The 16,309-nt window shown below is 35.7% G+C and overlaps 3 protein-coding genes across 4 annotated transcripts; 1 reads left to right on the top strand and 2 right to left on the bottom strand.

Annotated features, from left to right (window-relative positions):
* Window positions 1–327: 327 nt before the first annotated feature.
* LOC120329552 (uncharacterized) lies at window positions 328–3,438 on the top strand. The gene is made up of 4 exons (XM_039396203.2): window positions 328–682; window positions 1,022–1,208; window positions 1,319–2,096; window positions 2,650–3,438. The coding sequence occupies exons 1-4, from the start codon at window positions 435–437 to the stop codon at window positions 2,760–2,762; spliced, it is 1,326 nt and encodes a 441-aa protein (XP_039252137.2). The 5' UTR covers window positions 328–434; the 3' UTR covers window positions 2,763–3,438.
* Window positions 3,439–3,452: 14 nt separating this feature from the next.
* On the bottom strand, window positions 3,453–7,706 carry LOC144430431 (ornithine transcarbamylase, mitochondrial-like). 2 transcript variants are annotated; one of them, XM_078118362.1, is made up of 8 exons: window positions 7,572–7,706; window positions 7,322–7,480; window positions 6,561–6,710; window positions 6,091–6,244; window positions 5,230–5,381; window positions 4,665–4,800; window positions 4,331–4,468; window positions 3,453–3,633 (listed from the first exon to the last, which is right to left on the bottom strand). In XM_078118362.1, exons 1-8 carry the CDS (start codon window positions 7,664–7,666, stop codon window positions 3,568–3,570), a joined length of 1,050 nt encoding a protein of 349 aa, XP_077974488.1. In that variant the 5' UTR covers window positions 7,667–7,706; the 3' UTR covers window positions 3,453–3,567. The 2 variants fall into 2 exon arrangements, with proteins under 2 accessions (XP_077974488.1, XP_077974489.1); XM_078118363.1 differs by having other exon boundaries at window positions 3,505–3,748.
* Window positions 7,707–11,529: 3,823 nt separating this feature from the next.
* LOC120330435 (ornithine transcarbamylase, mitochondrial-like) lies at window positions 11,530–15,268 on the bottom strand. Its single transcript, XM_078118364.1, has 6 exons — window positions 15,157–15,268; window positions 14,689–14,842; window positions 13,828–13,979; window positions 13,276–13,396; window positions 12,942–13,079; window positions 11,530–12,233 (listed from the first exon to the last, which is right to left on the bottom strand). The coding sequence occupies exons 1-6, from the start codon at window positions 15,222–15,224 to the stop codon at window positions 12,168–12,170; spliced, it is 699 nt and encodes a 232-aa protein (XP_077974490.1). The 5' UTR covers window positions 15,225–15,268; the 3' UTR covers window positions 11,530–12,167.
* Between the last annotated feature and the right edge of the window lie 1,041 nt (window positions 15,269–16,309).

Below are 16,309 nucleotides of genomic sequence, written 5' to 3' on the forward strand. Positions count from 1 at the left end.
GCATAAATGCTTCAACTTGTATAGCTGCGTATTAGACCACGATTAATTATCAACTTTTAGGTTGTTACTTATCGATCTTAAGATCGGTAAGTATATTGATAGGTATTTGTATGTCTGTGTGTGTGTGTGTGTGTGTGTCTGTTAGATGAACGCGATATCTCACGAACGCGTAATTGAATCTGCTCCAAATTTTGCATGTGCATGCACCTTACCTCGGACCAGACGCCTATCGATTTTGGGTTAATTATGTCGTATAATTAGCGAGTTATTAACTAATTACCGATCTAAGATCGATAAGTCTTCGGTCTCCGACCGATATTCTCGTTTGAACAGTTGAGGCATCATATGCGTTTGAGTTTATACGATCTCAGATTTTGTTAGTTGCTATTTCTTAAACTTTTCGTAGGTAGTGCTGAACGATAAATTAATTGGTTATGACGAAGTACTTCGATAATCCGAATTCCTCGTCATTCGATGATTCGCTTCAAGAGCCACTCAAAGAACTCGATCTAAATGATTCCGATAGCTTTTTGCAAATATCCCTCTCAAAGAGATCGCCAAATTGCAGAAGTACTAAGATATCGGGGCATTTCACAGATAAAGAAAACATTCACGACATAGACAAACTACCAGTTTTTCATCGAGGAAGCCACGGAGAGCAGCCTGGGACTCTAATCGTGAGGTAAACTATACGTCATGATTTTTACATTGCAAGACTTTGTCGAAAATATGCAACACATTTTCTAATTCTTTTAAGTTGAAGTGCGCTTATCGAATAAACCTTATTTTGCACTTTCTCAAGTCATATATAATAAAAATTAGTTTTATGACATGACGTGCTAGGAATTTACTTAACGCGATATTTTTATCAGCTTGTTATTTTTCAGAATTTATAAATCTGAATTATATGATTCTAAAATTCCGACGACTTGAAATAATTATGCCAGCAAATATTACATTCGTTGAAAATTGTTGTCGATTGCATCCATAACATATCTATGTACAATTTTTGTTTTTTTAGGCACTATGTCCAGAAGGATTCAAAATGTATCCAATGTCGAAATTGTGGAATTTTTTTCAACACAACCTCATTTTTAAAACATTGTCACGACCAATTTGGTAAACGTACTCAATGCAACTCTGTTCAACTACAATTGGGACTTGACATTCCCACATCTCGACAAAAAGACGTCTGGAACAAATTTCAGGTAAGTGATCGATGCTATACTATAAGCACGAGTCAGTGTTCGCAAACAACGCGATGCATGCCATAAATGTTATAATATATATATATTAACCAATCACTTTATCTTTTTAGAAAAAGTTGCTCGTCGACACAGAACCAACAATACGACCTGGTTCTAGGGCTGCAAAGCACATTCAAGGTTTGGAAAATACTTACAACAGCCGCAACGTAACAAATGAAGATTACGGTCGTCGTGTTCGACGATCAAGCGCTGACATACCGGCGACGCGTAAAACAAACATTGACGCACCAGCGGTGGATCGACCGTTTCAAGAACGAAACGACACACTGCAGAGGAGTCGAATGTTTTTATCGTCTTCTGCACTGAACTTACCTGATAAATTATCAATATCGGAATTAGATCCTGATCGACGTAATGCACGAATGTCGTCTTCGTACAACATCCCAGACAATGGTAACACATCAAGACGTAGAATGCCCCATATGTCGCGAATATACGACGAAGAAAGGGTTCCGATGAGCAGGATTGAAAGACAAAGTCGTGCACCATTGTTTCAGAGTGAAATTCCGCTAAGATCACCGAGATATCCCGCAGCTCATACACGGAGTGACTCCTTGCAATCAAAACCCTGGGAAAATGAGAACTATGGGACTGAATATCTACCAAAACCGCGAACAACATCAAATTTTTCTTATGCAGATGACGCACCTAAACCTTTGTCAGAAAGTATTTTCAAACCAACTTCATTTTGTTTTGACTCGAAACCCGATCCCAATTTGAATATTAACCAATCGAAATCTGAAATAACGACTGAAGATCCCAAATCATTAATCAGTCAGGCTTGCATTCTCCTACAAAAAGCTTCAGACAAATTAACCAACGAGACTGGTAAGTAGTTTTTACTTGTTTCTGTTTTACGATTTCCAAATGATACGATTGCTCGATTATATTTTCTCTTATTTTATTTTCTTTTATTTATTTTACTGTGCTATTTTTGTATTTGCCGGGGTTTATTGTTTGTGTTATTTGACATGGACCATGATGGTCTGGTGTTTTAAAATTGAATTATATCAATATTACTTATTGAATACTTCTGAGGGAAGTCAATGGGAAGCCGGGTTCCCATCCGTAGCCTTCCAGTTGAATATACTGGGTTACTTTGGTAAAATATAGCATCGTTTATTCAGTATAGTATGTTCAGTAGGCTGTAAAAGATATCGACAAATTCTCGTAGCAAGTTATGCTCTCCCAGATTTGAAGATTACTCGGAAATTCAAGAAACAGAAACTTTTTATCTCACCTCATGCAAAATGTATACTTTCTACTCTGATAATAAAACCTCTAACCTTGATAACCAAACTTTCTATCCAAACAGAGTAATCTGTTGAATTCTAAATATTGTATACTGTTTTAAAATTGTTTTTTTTGCTTGCGTTGTCAGGTAACAATTCAAATGCATGGAGAAAAATGTACGAAGAAGAAAGAGACCATCGGATGAGACTTGAAGCACAAATTCGCGATTTAGAACGAGATCTACGATCGAGGAAAACTTGAAGTGGTCGATATCGAACAGAATCAATGTGTAGTTTGCTAATCTGCTAAAGTTATGCTATATAAAAAAGTATTTGAATTTATTGCAATGATAGCAATCTTGAAGTTTATTTTCATCTTGTGAATGTCTTTTATTCAAGTGTTGTTCGTAAGTTGCTTTCATTTTTTCCATCGTCACATATTTTCTGGAAAACTTTTCCGTGACATTAGGCTTCTGTTCATTTATTTGTATATTTTTATATCGCATTGGTATTTTATCGTGAGTTCGTGTGGCTGGCAATTCGGTTTTTATTACTTGTGAATCATGTATCAAATATAAGTTATGCAGCCATGTTGCTTGAAACATTAATTCGGGATACGGATAGATTGCATATTTTTTGGTGCTCTCGAAGTATGTGCACCAAGATGGCGCACAACCCGAACATAGTATGTGTACCAAGTTAGGGTTATCAGATTGTGTGCCATCTTGGTGCACATACTTCGAGAGCACCAAAAAATATGCAAAGTATGTGCACCAAGATGGCGCACAACCCGAACATAGTATGTGTACCAAGTTAGGGTTATCAGACTGTGCGCCATCTTGGTGCACATACTTCTAGAGCGCCCTTTTTCTCTAAAGTAGGCGGCAAATGAGCCTGTCGATTAAATTTCTATCAGCTATTTAGTCTTGTAATATGGTTAACTTCGGAAGCGGTAACAAATTCTGGTACGATAAAGAGTAGTAATAATTTACTATAAATAGCATTTGGAAAGCAATATCTTCAAGCCACGCGACAATTCATCTAGATTCATTTTGGGTTTCGAGGTTCTAAAGATCCAATCTTGCAGTATCGTTCCTTACGTTATATCCTTCCATCAAATTCATCAAAACAGACTATGTAAAGATAGTAAAAATACGGTTCAAACATGGCAATGGTTAGACCCATATAAAATTAGGCCCATTGCTAATTTTATGTACCAACGTAGTCTGCAGTTACTTTCCGACTGACCTGTTGATAGTAATAAAATCAAATTGGTTTCAAAACGCGCGGCCATAATGAAATATAAAAGAAGAATGTAATATTATAATATTTTTAAGTTATTGTAAGGTTCGAAAGAACCAAGAGAAATGACCCTATCACAATAGTTCCTTCTTTTAAATACCGCTAAAATCTACAATTCGATAAGTAGGCCTACTTCCAGCATGTTTTCAGATAGTTTGAGGCAAAAAGTTACAGGCAATGTTCTCTCTAATTTTTTGTAGTATGTGTGCGCAGAAATTTTGGTGTGTGCGCACTTTTTTGGAAATGACTAATATTTGTGCGAAAACCAATGAAAAAATTTTAGCGTTTTAACTGGGTAATAAGTGGGCCAACAACAAACTTTCTCAACCTGCCAACCGAGCACAATGTTACATTACATCGAAATACGTCTGTGCGCAGTAAATCTATGCGTGTGCGCAGCCTCTGAAAGCTGTGTGCACGCGCACACCATAGACTTTAGAGGGAACACTGGTTACAGGGTACCTTCTAATAAAACGATCATATTTATATATATATATATATGTTATAAAATATCTATGTATTTTATACCATTATTGTCCATTTCCTGTTTTCTATTTCTTTGTATATAAGACATTTATCCGAATAAAACCATTCGTCGCGCTCGTCTTTTGGTTTCCAAGGTAAACAGTGCAGAAAGCACCAATCGTCAGCGGCTGTATCGCACATCTGTAAAATGAAACACCTTGTACTGAAATATTCAAGAAGCAGACCAGTAGCCTTTAATTTTTGCTATTATTTGCAATCTCATTTTAACAAAAATATGAGTTCTGTCAGTTGGTTAACGTTACAAAACTCTCGTAGCATGACCTACGACCTTGAATAATTATGAACGGTACTTGTGAATAATACAGGTTAACGATACCTTTTTGGTAAGTGGGTAAACCGGAAGATTGTTCCACAAATCTGTCACAATTGCATTTGTACCGCCGACAGCGTCAGAAGGATCATCATAATAATCAATTCTCGTTCCATAGTATTTGGCGAGTTCTGCAGCATGGCTTGAAAAATTAGAGACATTAAAATGTAGATTCAGATATAATTTATGTTGCTGATATAATTTATGTTGTTGATCATCTAAAATCTGCATTAAACATTGCAGCTGTAAATCACCCGTCTGCAAACAAACCCGTCAAAAACTTATAGATTTTATCCCACGTCAAGAATTGTCCCGAAAATCACGGTAATATAATGTATTATAAACCGACAGACGTTTTCATGTAAAGTTATGACAATACCTTCATAAAAGCATAGATTATTTGATAAGAATATTGAAAAGTGTTACGCAAAGTTTATACCCAAATTCTATTTTTTATAGGACAAAAAATGTATATTAGGATTCATCATTCCTCCTGAATATTCCTTTTGTTTTTAGTCGTACAAAAGGAAAATGAAAAGATCTATCTAATTACTAAAACATTGTCAGCAACCTTGCAATTTTAGATGAAATCCGATACATCTTGGGGGTACAAATTTGTAAATTCATTCCCAGTTTTGGCGCACTGATCATCAAGGTATGTATGATATTGTTTCCATCTCCTACCCAACCAATTGACTTTCTCTTGATATTTCCAAAATATTCCTTAAAAGATATAAAAAAAAATGTGGCAAAAGAGCATAGTTAGAATTATTATTCTCCTACTTGAATCCTCATAATTACACAAAACAAAACTTTGTTTATTTCATTTCTTTGGACTCGTCGACAAATAGGCTACACAAAAGGACTTCAATGGTTATGTCACTAAGATATTTTCAGTAAGGAAAATCAGGCGATTTCAATATATTTGCAATATTGGTCATTCTTTCAACCATTCGATGCCTAGACCAGTGGCCGGCAAAGTATTTCAAGTGAGGCTCAAATATATAGCAAAATGGGAAATTTCGTTGGAAATTTTCTAATTTAACCCCGTAATAAACTTGTCAAGCGACATTTAATTTGTTTGGTTGAAATGTAATGTATGATCTTCTGATAAATGAACAAAAACCATTTGGCAATATTTTATTTATGTAATGTTAGGTTTATTGAACTTATTTGCGTATCACTGCCATAATTGAAATTTATTGGAGACCCACTAGAATGTGCTCAACGACCCGCGGCTTTCCGACCACTGGTCTAAAGCAAAATCGAAATATTGTGTCGCCAGTGATTGAAGTCCACGATTCATGTAGAAACATGTGAAAAGTTGGCCACTTCGGCAATGCTCGATTTAGTATAATCGATTTTTAAGTTTAACACGGCAATAAACACTTAAGCCTCCCATTAGAGAGCTAACATAGAAAACAGAGCTTACTATTAAGGTAAGAAAATCTGCTAATATCTGCAACGGATGCGACATCTCAGAAGATCCATTGATAACTGGAACGTCGATGCATTTGTGCAGTTGTTGTAGTTCTGCATCACAAGTGATGCGCGCAAGAATACAGTCAAAAAGTTTGGAGTACACACTGTTTAATATATGAGTTAAAACAGACTTGAATGTTTAATGTAAACTGATCTGGTGCCGTATTGATAAAAGTATATCGTCGCTTTGCAGACTGACTTGGAGATATTTTATACTAAAAGTGACGATTTGAAGAGCAACTACATATAGATATATATATATTTAGTATTTTTTTTCACTGCTCATTCCCATTGTATATATATGAACTATAGCGAAAGTGTTAGCAGATACATTAATGATTGTCTTAATTCATTGATTTATCAATATTCATAAACGAGTTCCTGGAAGATCCGAAAGCTTGCTTCTAATTAATTACCGACCCTCCATTAGCGTTGCCCTGGACGTCTTCATATGGTATGACGCAAGAATGTCCTCCTAACAAATTCATTCCAATTTCTGTTGATAATTTAGTGCGTGTGCTGGTTTTCTTAAAGATCATTCCAAGTGATTTTCCTTCCAGCTTGCGGAATCTATTCGAATGCAGTAGAATAAAACAAACAATTGATCTTAACCTAAAATGATCATTAACATCAACTTATCGGCGCAATGTTCTTTAGAAGGATATTTGAATTTGATGGTACGTCTCCATCATTACACCATAGCTTACAAACTGATTTAAAACAATTTCCTAACAATTTCCAACAACTATTTTGAAGCGTAACTTATGAATTAACAGACAAATTGTATTATTAATGGCGATTTATTGTACTTTGAATAAATTTAGCGTATACCAAATTGAATAGATTTATAAAAACCATGCATAAATTGTGGCCCCGCTATTTATAACATTTATAAAGGCGATGTCGATGCTTAAGTATACTTATGAAAGTTTTCCTGAATCACGTAACAGCTGGTCGGTAATTGCTTCCTTCATTATCTAGATTCTAGAACTATATGCTACGATGAAATCGACCTAGAGTATGATCGAGAGGGATTCAAAATAGAGAGTTCATCATATATATATGACTGAGCTGTCTTATCATCTTTTCGATTCCCAGGATAAACACAGAAACCCTACCCTATTCCTACCCTTCTCAATCTTCCACGACAAAGGAAGACATTGGGAAAAGATTTGTAATACCTTTCATTCAGTTGCTTCATCCTTAACTTTAGGTCCGCAGCACTGCTCAATAAATGAAGAAGATCTTCTCTAGTATAGTCTGCTAGTGAAAGCAAACTTCTTCCTTTCATCGAGATGTCCTGCTGTCGAAATATCTGAGCATGATTTGTAGATGCAACACTGTGGGCAGGAAGAGGTAAACAATAAACTAACTCTGTTTTTTTTTTGGTAAAAAAACTAGTTCAGGTTGATTTAAGTATGTATTCCATACCTTTTTGGTGATGTAGATTGTTTTCGACTATCAGTAACACATCTGAGTGTATTACAGCGAGGCAGTGTTCGATGAATCCACATTCTATGTAGCATGTTTTTACCAAATTTCTCATATATATAAATATTATTTCTGTACTTTAACCAACTGTGTAATGAATGAGAAAGTTATATCTGTATATATATAAATACTAATATATACAGTATTTCTACATTTTATAAGCCGATAATAAAGGACGTAACCATTAAACGATAGGTGCATCGTGTGCACTCACTTTTCTCACACTTTCCTCTTCAAACTAGTCGTTTACTACTTCCGATAACACTCACATACTTTGCTAATCTCATATCCGGGCCTATGTTGCCGAAGCTACAAGGTTGTTTAGTGCGTATTTGCAGAATGGTGGAGAAATAATAAACCACTGGGCAGTTCATCGCATTGACGTAAATTACTTAAAATGGAGGTATCAAGTACAAATGAATTAAAAGTTAGTCATTCGTGGTAGATGTCAAAAATTGTAGCTTTCAACAGAAATGACAATTCATATTCAAACAATGTTTACTCATTTTAATATTGAGATTCTCAAAGAATAGGCTTGTATAAATTCGTTACAAATTTAAATGGCAATTTCTGCCATATCTTTCCGGTTTCGGCATTAATGGATAACTATACCATAATTCAAGTTTGAAGCAAAATCGATAGCAAACCTGAGGGGAAACAGGTGCGACAACCAAACTAATTGCGACTTCCTGGCATGCTGCTTTTAGAAAGCAATGTCTTTAAAAACATTTGCGGAGGCACATTCTCTGTTATGGAGAGTTTTAAAATCTTACACTAAATGTAGGTGTATAGAGAAAGACTTTGGCACGTTTTAGTGAGTTTTTTTTTGTGCTTTTTGCATGTTTTAGATTGATAAATGAGTCAAATGGCAAATATTGATCAATGTGTTTGCACACTAGAAGTGTTTGCTTTGTATTGCGCTGTTTACCTATTCTTGGCACTATTGTGGTTCCCGAACAATGCAAATATAAGATTGTGGCCCCCGAAGCGGACAACTTTCGACCACCCTGCTCTAGATTCTATATATGACAGTTCAACGAATGCGTTGTACGTCACTTCCATCAGCCATAAATTAATTCCCAGCATAGAAAAATTGCGCGTATTACTAAACACACAAATTTGATGCACCGATTTCTAGTAGTGCAGGTATAAGTGATTTTAATGTGAGCGTATGTTTCTGACCGTCCTCAAGTCATCCCCATCAAAATAAAAAATAGCGCTACGCTTTCATATATTTGAGCATCGCTCTCTTATTTTATACAGAAACATTCGAACAGACTGAAAATGCAATGCAGAACTGACAGTCCCCGTTGATATAGATATTTACCACGACTCTAAAGTTGCTATTTCGACTTTTTTCAGTACTCCCAGGCATAGTTTCAGGTCCAAATACTACGGGAGTCACTGGGCTAGTGCCCGAACTTATAGAACTAAAATAAGGAAAATTAGAATAAAATTATGACTTAACTAACTCTAACATGGTACACATACTACGTTCCGGTGTCTCCCATCTTGGTTCACTTACGTCGGGAACGCCTATTTTCGCCCACGGAGACTACACAAATTCTCTTTCTATTTACGGTCCCTTCTGTCATCTGAATGCAGCACATAAATCAGTAAAAACGCACTTTTGAGCGCAGCCAATTAGGACATAGGTGTCTATAGCATATACGGTAGCAAGTTCTGCGATTGAGTTCAACGTCATTTCCCTATAGTAACCAATTCCCAGTTAAAAGCATTTTTGGTATAACTTTCAAATCGACTCTATGACCCGCTTTATTATTTTTCCATGCGGCACGGTTATTTTTTTAGGCTCTCTCCTTCATCTAGCACACAAACTAACCAATATATATACAATATTACCGCAGCAGTCATTGTTGACTCATAAAGTGTGATTATGCTATATAATCTAGAAGATCTAATTAAAAGCTTGCTTCTAATTAATTACCGACCCTGTTTTATTGCTGCTTTAAACGTCTTCATATGGTATAATGGAAGAATGTCCTACTAACAACTGCATTCCAATTTCTGTTGATAATTTAGTGCGCGTGCTTCTTTTCACGAAGATCATTCCAAGTGATTTTCCTTCCAGCTTACGGAACATATTCGAATGCAGTAGGATGAAACTAACAATTGATCATTTAAAAATCTACACATAAGAAAGAATAAAATACCAGTCTTTCTAGCACCGTGGCAATAATTTAGTACAAAAAACCGTGGTGAGGACATAAAACATGAATTTTGCAATAAAAGACAGACCTTTGTCACGCTTCAGTGATATATATATATACCATAAAAGTAGTGAGAGACGTAATTCACAGCGAACACCATGTCTTCAGAGAACCGCGACGTCATATGCATATATACACATGTTTCACGTACTGTCCAGTTCGTCATTTTAAGAGCTAGAAATATCTTGTGATAATATACGCATCGGGGCGTAGGCTACTTTATGTGCTTTTGGTGGATTTTTATTCAGGTGGGCAACTGGTTAACTATTGACCAGACTTCACAAATATATTTGATGACGCCCTGTATATGCTTGGTAATAGAACACATAGCAACAATGACTCAAATTCTAATACCACATAAACGAAGCAACTACAAAAGCCTAGTATATTCAATATATTATAGAACGTTCACTCAATGAAAGATATTTCGAATCTTGTACTTCATCATAAATATTTATCTTCTGGATTGCAAGGCACCCAACATTCTCATATTTTGAGATACTACGGAATAAATATCGAGAATCGAATCAGTGGAACTTAGTCAGTGACAAAATGATCATTGATGGGATTCGAAATTTTTAGAACCGGTTCACTTTTGTAACTCTGTAACAGCACTCTCTTTTCAGAAAATATATTTATGCGATTATCTGAGATGCACTAAAATAAAACGCTTCACACAAATCCAATATGAAACTTTCGAAACGACGCATGTATGGCTAGTTGTCAGTTTCGGCGTACGTATCCCACCTGCTGCGGTCGTCTAACGTCTACAACGAGAACAGGTTTCGCCCGAACCTCCTGAACGCCACTGCTGAAAATACCCCCTTGCATTACGCCGGAAACACCAACTGACACACTATTTACAGTATTGATTAGTGCTGTGCAGTTTGAGTTAAAGAACTATCTGTCTTTGTTTATGTACGACAAGAGCCAGAACATAAGTCGCATTCCCACATTTCCTCGGATGCAAAATCACGATGATTCCACAGACTTGATGAATCCAACATCCTTTTACATCATTACAGAATCATTTCGAAACCCCATGCCTTTAAAAAAAAACAGTTGCACCACCTATGCGCGAGAATCGGTAAAAAATTAATGCGATAAGGTCATGCACATACATGAGAAAAAATAAAACTCCAAGAATTGAGCCTTGAGGAACTTCACATATAATAAGAAGTTTTGACGATTCCGTGTCATGTGATAAATAACTCACGGAAATTTCGGAAGTCGTTAAAGAGCCAAATCGAAAAAATGTTCAGTCCTTCTGATATCATTGTGATTATTTTATTTAAGCTATTGTCAAGTAACCTGCTTCCACCTATTAGAAGGCGCCACGGACGAATTGAATGAGATTTATGACCTTTGTGGCCGAGAAAACAGTCTAATCTCGTCAGGGTTGTAAATCAAAGTTCTCCCCGAATTATTTTCCCCTATTCGTAATTGCCTAGTAGGAATTTGATATATCCAATGGTGATAATAGAAGCTAAATTTCTCACAAAAACAATCAAACCGTTTTTTCTATCGGTCATTCAGAAAAGTTGTTGTTGTTGTCTTTGTTTTATATATTCACGAAATTATTGGCGTAAAGAAGGCCTTAGATTCTTTGGTCTTGCTTTTTCCATCGAGAGTTCTTTTTTCGTCGAGGGAATGTAACAGCCGCCATAACAAACTTGTTTACGATCATAACTCTGCACGTGACGCAGAGATGACCTCGTTATGCATAACAAAAATAAATAGATACTATCGTGACCCCACGCTTGGCGCAAGAATTTGTTGACTTTGTTTTATACATTCGCGAAATTATTCGCAAAGGAGGCCTTATTATACGCAGCCAGACTAATAGGCGCAAATAAGCGTATAATATGTCGATACACCAAGTAGAAAAAACAACAAAAAAAAATTAATGACAAATGTGTCGCCGACTGTAATTCGCACAGGTGCGATTACAAGTATACTCTGATCAAGCATGGACCAAGGATAAACACACACTAGACACCGTTGCAACAACGAACTACTCTGAAATAGTTTGGACATCCCCAAAACAGTAAATTAGCAACCTATAGCCGGATTATCACCTGGGATAAGGTGATCATCTATATTCCTCCTATAGGGGAGAAAAGGGTTAATGGAGATTTAGAGTCCTGCGTATAGACTGCCGATACCAAAAATAAACATTGAAGTGAAGCGGTAACAAATTCTTGTACGATAAAGAGTAGTAATAATTTACTATAAATAGCATTTGCAAAGCAATATCTTCAAGCCACGCGACAATCCATCTAGATTCATTTTGGGTTTCGAGGTTCTATAGATCCAATCTTGCAGTATCGTTCCTTACGTTATATCCTTCCATCAAATTCATCAAAACAGACTATATAAAGATAGTAAAAATACGGTTCAAACATGGCAATGGTTAGACCCATAAGAAATTAGGCCATTGCTAATTTTATGTACCAACGTATTCTGCAGTTACTTTCCGACTGACCCATTGATAGTAATAAAATCAAATTGGTTTCAAAACGCGAGGCCATAATGAAATATAAAAAAGGAATGTAATATTATAATATTTTTAAGTTATTGTAATGTTCGAAAGAACGAAGAGAAATGACCCTATCACAATAGTTTTAGTCTTCTTTTAAATACCGCTAAAATCTACAATTCGATAAGTAGGCCTACTTCCAGCATGTTTTCAGAGAGTTTGAGGCAAAAAGTTACAGGCAATGTTCTCTCTAATTTTTTGTAGTATGTGTGCGCAGAAATTTTGGTTTGTGCGCACTTTTTTGGAAATGACTAATATTTGTGCAAAAACCAATGAAGAAATTTTGGCGTTTTAACCGGGTAATAAGTGGGCCAACAACAAACTTCCTCAACCTGCCAACCGAGCACAATGTTACATTACATCGAAATACGTCTCTGCGCAGTAAATCTATGCGTGTGCGCAGCCTCTGAAAGCTGTGTGCGCGTACACGCGCACACCTTAGACTTTAGAGGGAACACTGGTTACAGGGTGCCTTCTAATAAAACGATCATTTTTATATATTATATATATATATATATAATATACCTATGTATTTCATACCATTATTGTCCATTTCCTGTTTTCTATTTCTTTGTATATTAGACATTTATCCGAACAAAACCATTCGTCGCGCTCGTTTTTTGGTTTCCAAGGTAAACAGTGCAGAAAGCACCAAGCGTCAGCTGCTGTATCGCACATCTGTAAAATGAAACACATTGTACTGAAATATTCAAGGAGCAGACCAGTAGCCTTTAATTTTTGCTATTATTTGCAATCTCATTTTGACAAAAATATGAGTTCTGTCAGTTGGTTAACGTTACAAAACTCTCGTAGCATGACCTGTGACCTTGGATAATTATGAACGGTACTTGTGAATAATACAGGTTAACGATACCTTTTTGGTAAGTGGGTTCCACAAATCTGTCACAATTGCATTTGTACCGCCGACAGCGTTAGAAGGATCATCATAATAATCAATTCTCGTCCCATAGTATTTGGCGAGTTCTGCAGCATGTCTTGAAAAATTAGAGACATAAAAATGTAGATTCAAATATAATTTATGTTGCTGATATAATTTATGTTGTTGATCATCTAAAATCTGCATTATTAAACATTGCAGCTGTAAATCACCCGTCTGCAAACATCCCGTCAAAAACTTATAGATTTTATCCCACGTCAAGAATTGTCCCGATAATCACGGTAATAAAATGTATTATAAACCGACAGACGTTTTCATGTAAAGTTATGACAATACCTTCATAAAAGCATGGATTATTTGATAAGAATATTGAAAAGTGTTACGCAAAGTTTATACCCAATTTCTATTTTTTATAGGACAAAAAATGTATATTAGGATTCATCATTCCTCCTGAATATTCCTTTTGTTTTTAGTCGTACAAAATGAAAATGAAAAGATCTATCTAATTACTAAAACATTGTCAGCAACCTTGCAATTTTAGATGAAATCCGATACATCTTGGGGGTACAAATTTGTAAATCCATTCCCAGTTTTGGCGCACTGATCATCAAGGTATGTATGATATTGTTTCCATCTCCTACCCAACCAATTGACTTTCTCTTGATATTTCCAAAATATTCCTTAAAAGATATAAAAAAAAATGTGGCAAATGAGCATAGTTAGAATTATTATTCTCCTACTTGAATCCTCATAATTACACAAAACAAAACTTTGTTTATTTCATTTCTTTGGACTCGTCGACAACTAGGCTACACAAAAGGACTTCAATGGTTATGTCACTAAGATATTTTCAGTAAGGAAAATCAGGCGATTTCAATATATTTGCAATATTGGTCATTCTTTCAACCATTCGATGCCTAGACCAGTGGCCGGCAAAGTATTTCAAGTGAGGCTCAAATATATAGCAAAATGGGAAATTTCGTTGGAAATTTTCTAATTTAACCCCGTAATAAACTTGTCAAGCGACATTTAATTTGTTTGGTTGAAATGTAATGTAAGATCTTCTGATAAATGAACAAAAACCATTTGGCAATATTTTATTTATGTAATGTTAGGTTTATTGAACTTATTTGCGTATCACTGCCATAATTGAAATTTATTGGAGACCCACTAGAATGTGCTCAACGACCCGCGGCTTTCCGACCACTGGTCTAAAGCAAAATCGAAATATTGTGTTGCCAGTGATTGAAGTCCACGATTCATGTAGAAACATGTGAAAAGTTGGCCACTTCGGCAATGCTCGATTTAGTATAATTGATTTTTAAGTTTAACACGGCAATAAACACTTAAGCCTCCCATTAGAGAGCTAACATAGAAAACAGAGCTTACTATTAAGGTAAGAAAATCTGCTAATATCTGCAACGGATGCGACATCTCAGAAGATCCATTGATAACTGGAACGTCGATGCATTTGTGCAGTTGTTGTAGTTCTGCATCACAAGTGATGCGCGCAAGAATACAGTCAAAAAGTTTGGAGTACACACTGTTTAATATATGAGTTAAAACAGACTTGAATGTTTAATGTAAACTGTTCTGGTGCCGTATTGATAAAAGTATATCGTCGCTTTGCAGACTGACTTGGAGATATTTTATACTAAAAGTGACGATTTGAAGAGCAACTACATATAGATATATATATTTAGTATTTTTTTTCACTGCTCATTCCCATTGTATATATATAAACTATAGCGAGAGTGTTAGCAGATACATCAACGATTGTCTTAATTCATTGATTTATCAATATTCATAAACGAGTTCCTGGAAGATCCGAAAGCTTGCTTCTAATTAATTACCGACCCTCCATTAGCGTTGCCCTGGACGTCTTCATATGGTATGACGCAAGAATGTCCTCCTAACAAATTCATTCCAGTTTCTGTTGATATTTTAGTGCGTGTGCTGGTTTTCCTAAAGATCATTCCAAGTGATTTTTCTTCCAGCTTGCGGAATCTATGCGAATGCAGTAGGATAAAACAAACAATTGATCTTAACCTAAAATGATCATTAACATCAACTTATCGGCGCAATGTTCCTTAGAATGATATTTAAATTTGATGGTACGTCTCCATCATTACACCATAGCTTACAAACTGATTTAAAACAATTTCCTCAACTATTTTGAAGCGTAACTTATGAATTAACAGACAAATTGTATTATTAATGGCGATTTATTGCACTTTGAATAAATTTAGCGTATACACAACTGAATAGATTTATAAAAACCATGCATAAATTGTGGCCCCGCTATTTATAACATTTATAAAGGCGATGTCGATGCTTAAGTGTACTTATGAAAGTTTTCCTGAATCACGTAACAGCTGGTCGGTAATTGCTTCCTTCATCATCTAGATTCTAGAACTATATGCTACGATGAAATCGACCTAGAGTATGATCGAGAGGGATTCAAAAAGGCGAGTTCATCATATATATATGACTGAGCTGTCTCATCATCTTTTCGATTCCCAGGATAAACACAGGAACCCTACCCTATTCCTACCCTTCCCAATCTTCCACGACAAAGGAAGACATTGGGAAAAGATTTGTAATACCTTCCATTCAGTTGCTTCATCCTTAACTTTAGGTCCGCAGCACTGCTCAATAAATGAAGAAGATCTTCTCTAGTATAGTCTGCTAGTGAAAGCAAACTTCTTCCTTTCATCGAGATGTCCTGCTGTCGAAATATCTGAGCATGATTTGTAGATGCAACACTGTGGGCAGGAAGAGGTAAACAATAAACTAACTCTGTTTTTTTTTTGGTAAAAAACTAGTTCAGGTTGATTTAAATATGTATTCCATACCTTTTTGGTGATGTAGATTGTTTTCGACTATGAGTAACACATCTGAGTGTATTACAGCGAGTCAGTGTTCGATGAATCCACATTCTATGTAGCATGTTTTACCAAATTTCTCATATATATAAATATTATTTCTGTACTTTAACCAACTGTGTAAT

This window comes from Styela clava, chromosome 12, assembly GCF_964204865.1.
Source record: "Styela clava chromosome 12, kaStyClav1.hap1.2, whole genome shotgun sequence".
Lineage (NCBI taxonomy): Eukaryota > Metazoa > Chordata > Ascidiacea > Stolidobranchia > Styelidae > Styela > Styela clava.

Coding starts and splice junctions, on each gene's coding strand:
- LOC120329552 (XM_039396203.2), top strand. CDS start 435: ATGACGAAGTACTTCGATAATCCGAATTCCTCGTCATTCGATGATTCG. Junction 683..1,021: donor CCTGGGACTCTAATCGTGAG/GTAAACTATACG, acceptor TTGTTTTTTTAG/GCACTATGTCCAGAAGGATT. Junction 1,209..1,318: donor ACGTCTGGAACAAATTTCAG/GTAAGTGATCGA, acceptor TTATCTTTTTAG/AAAAAGTTGCTCGTCGACAC.
- LOC144430431 (XM_078118362.1), bottom strand. CDS start 7,666: ATGCTACATAGAATGTGGATTCATCGAACACTGCCTCGCTGTAATACA. Junction 6,711..7,321: donor ATGAAGCAACTGAATGAAAG/GTATTACAAATC, acceptor GCATTCGAATAG/ATTCCGCAAGCTGGAAGGAA. Junction 5,382..6,090: donor CAGATTTTCTTACCTTAATA/GTAAGCTCTGTT, acceptor ATATCTTTTAAG/GAATATTTTGGAAATATCAA.
- LOC120330435 (XM_078118364.1), bottom strand. CDS start 15,224: ATGAATTTGTTAGGAGGACATTCTTGCGTCATACCATATGAAGACGTC. Junction 14,843..15,156: donor CAGGGCAACGCTAATGGAGG/GTCGGTAATTAA, acceptor TATATTAAACAG/TGTGTACTCCAAACTTTTTG. Junction 13,980..14,688: donor CAGATTTTCTTACCTTAATA/GTAAGCTCTGTT, acceptor ATATCTTTTAAG/GAATATTTTGGAAATATCAA.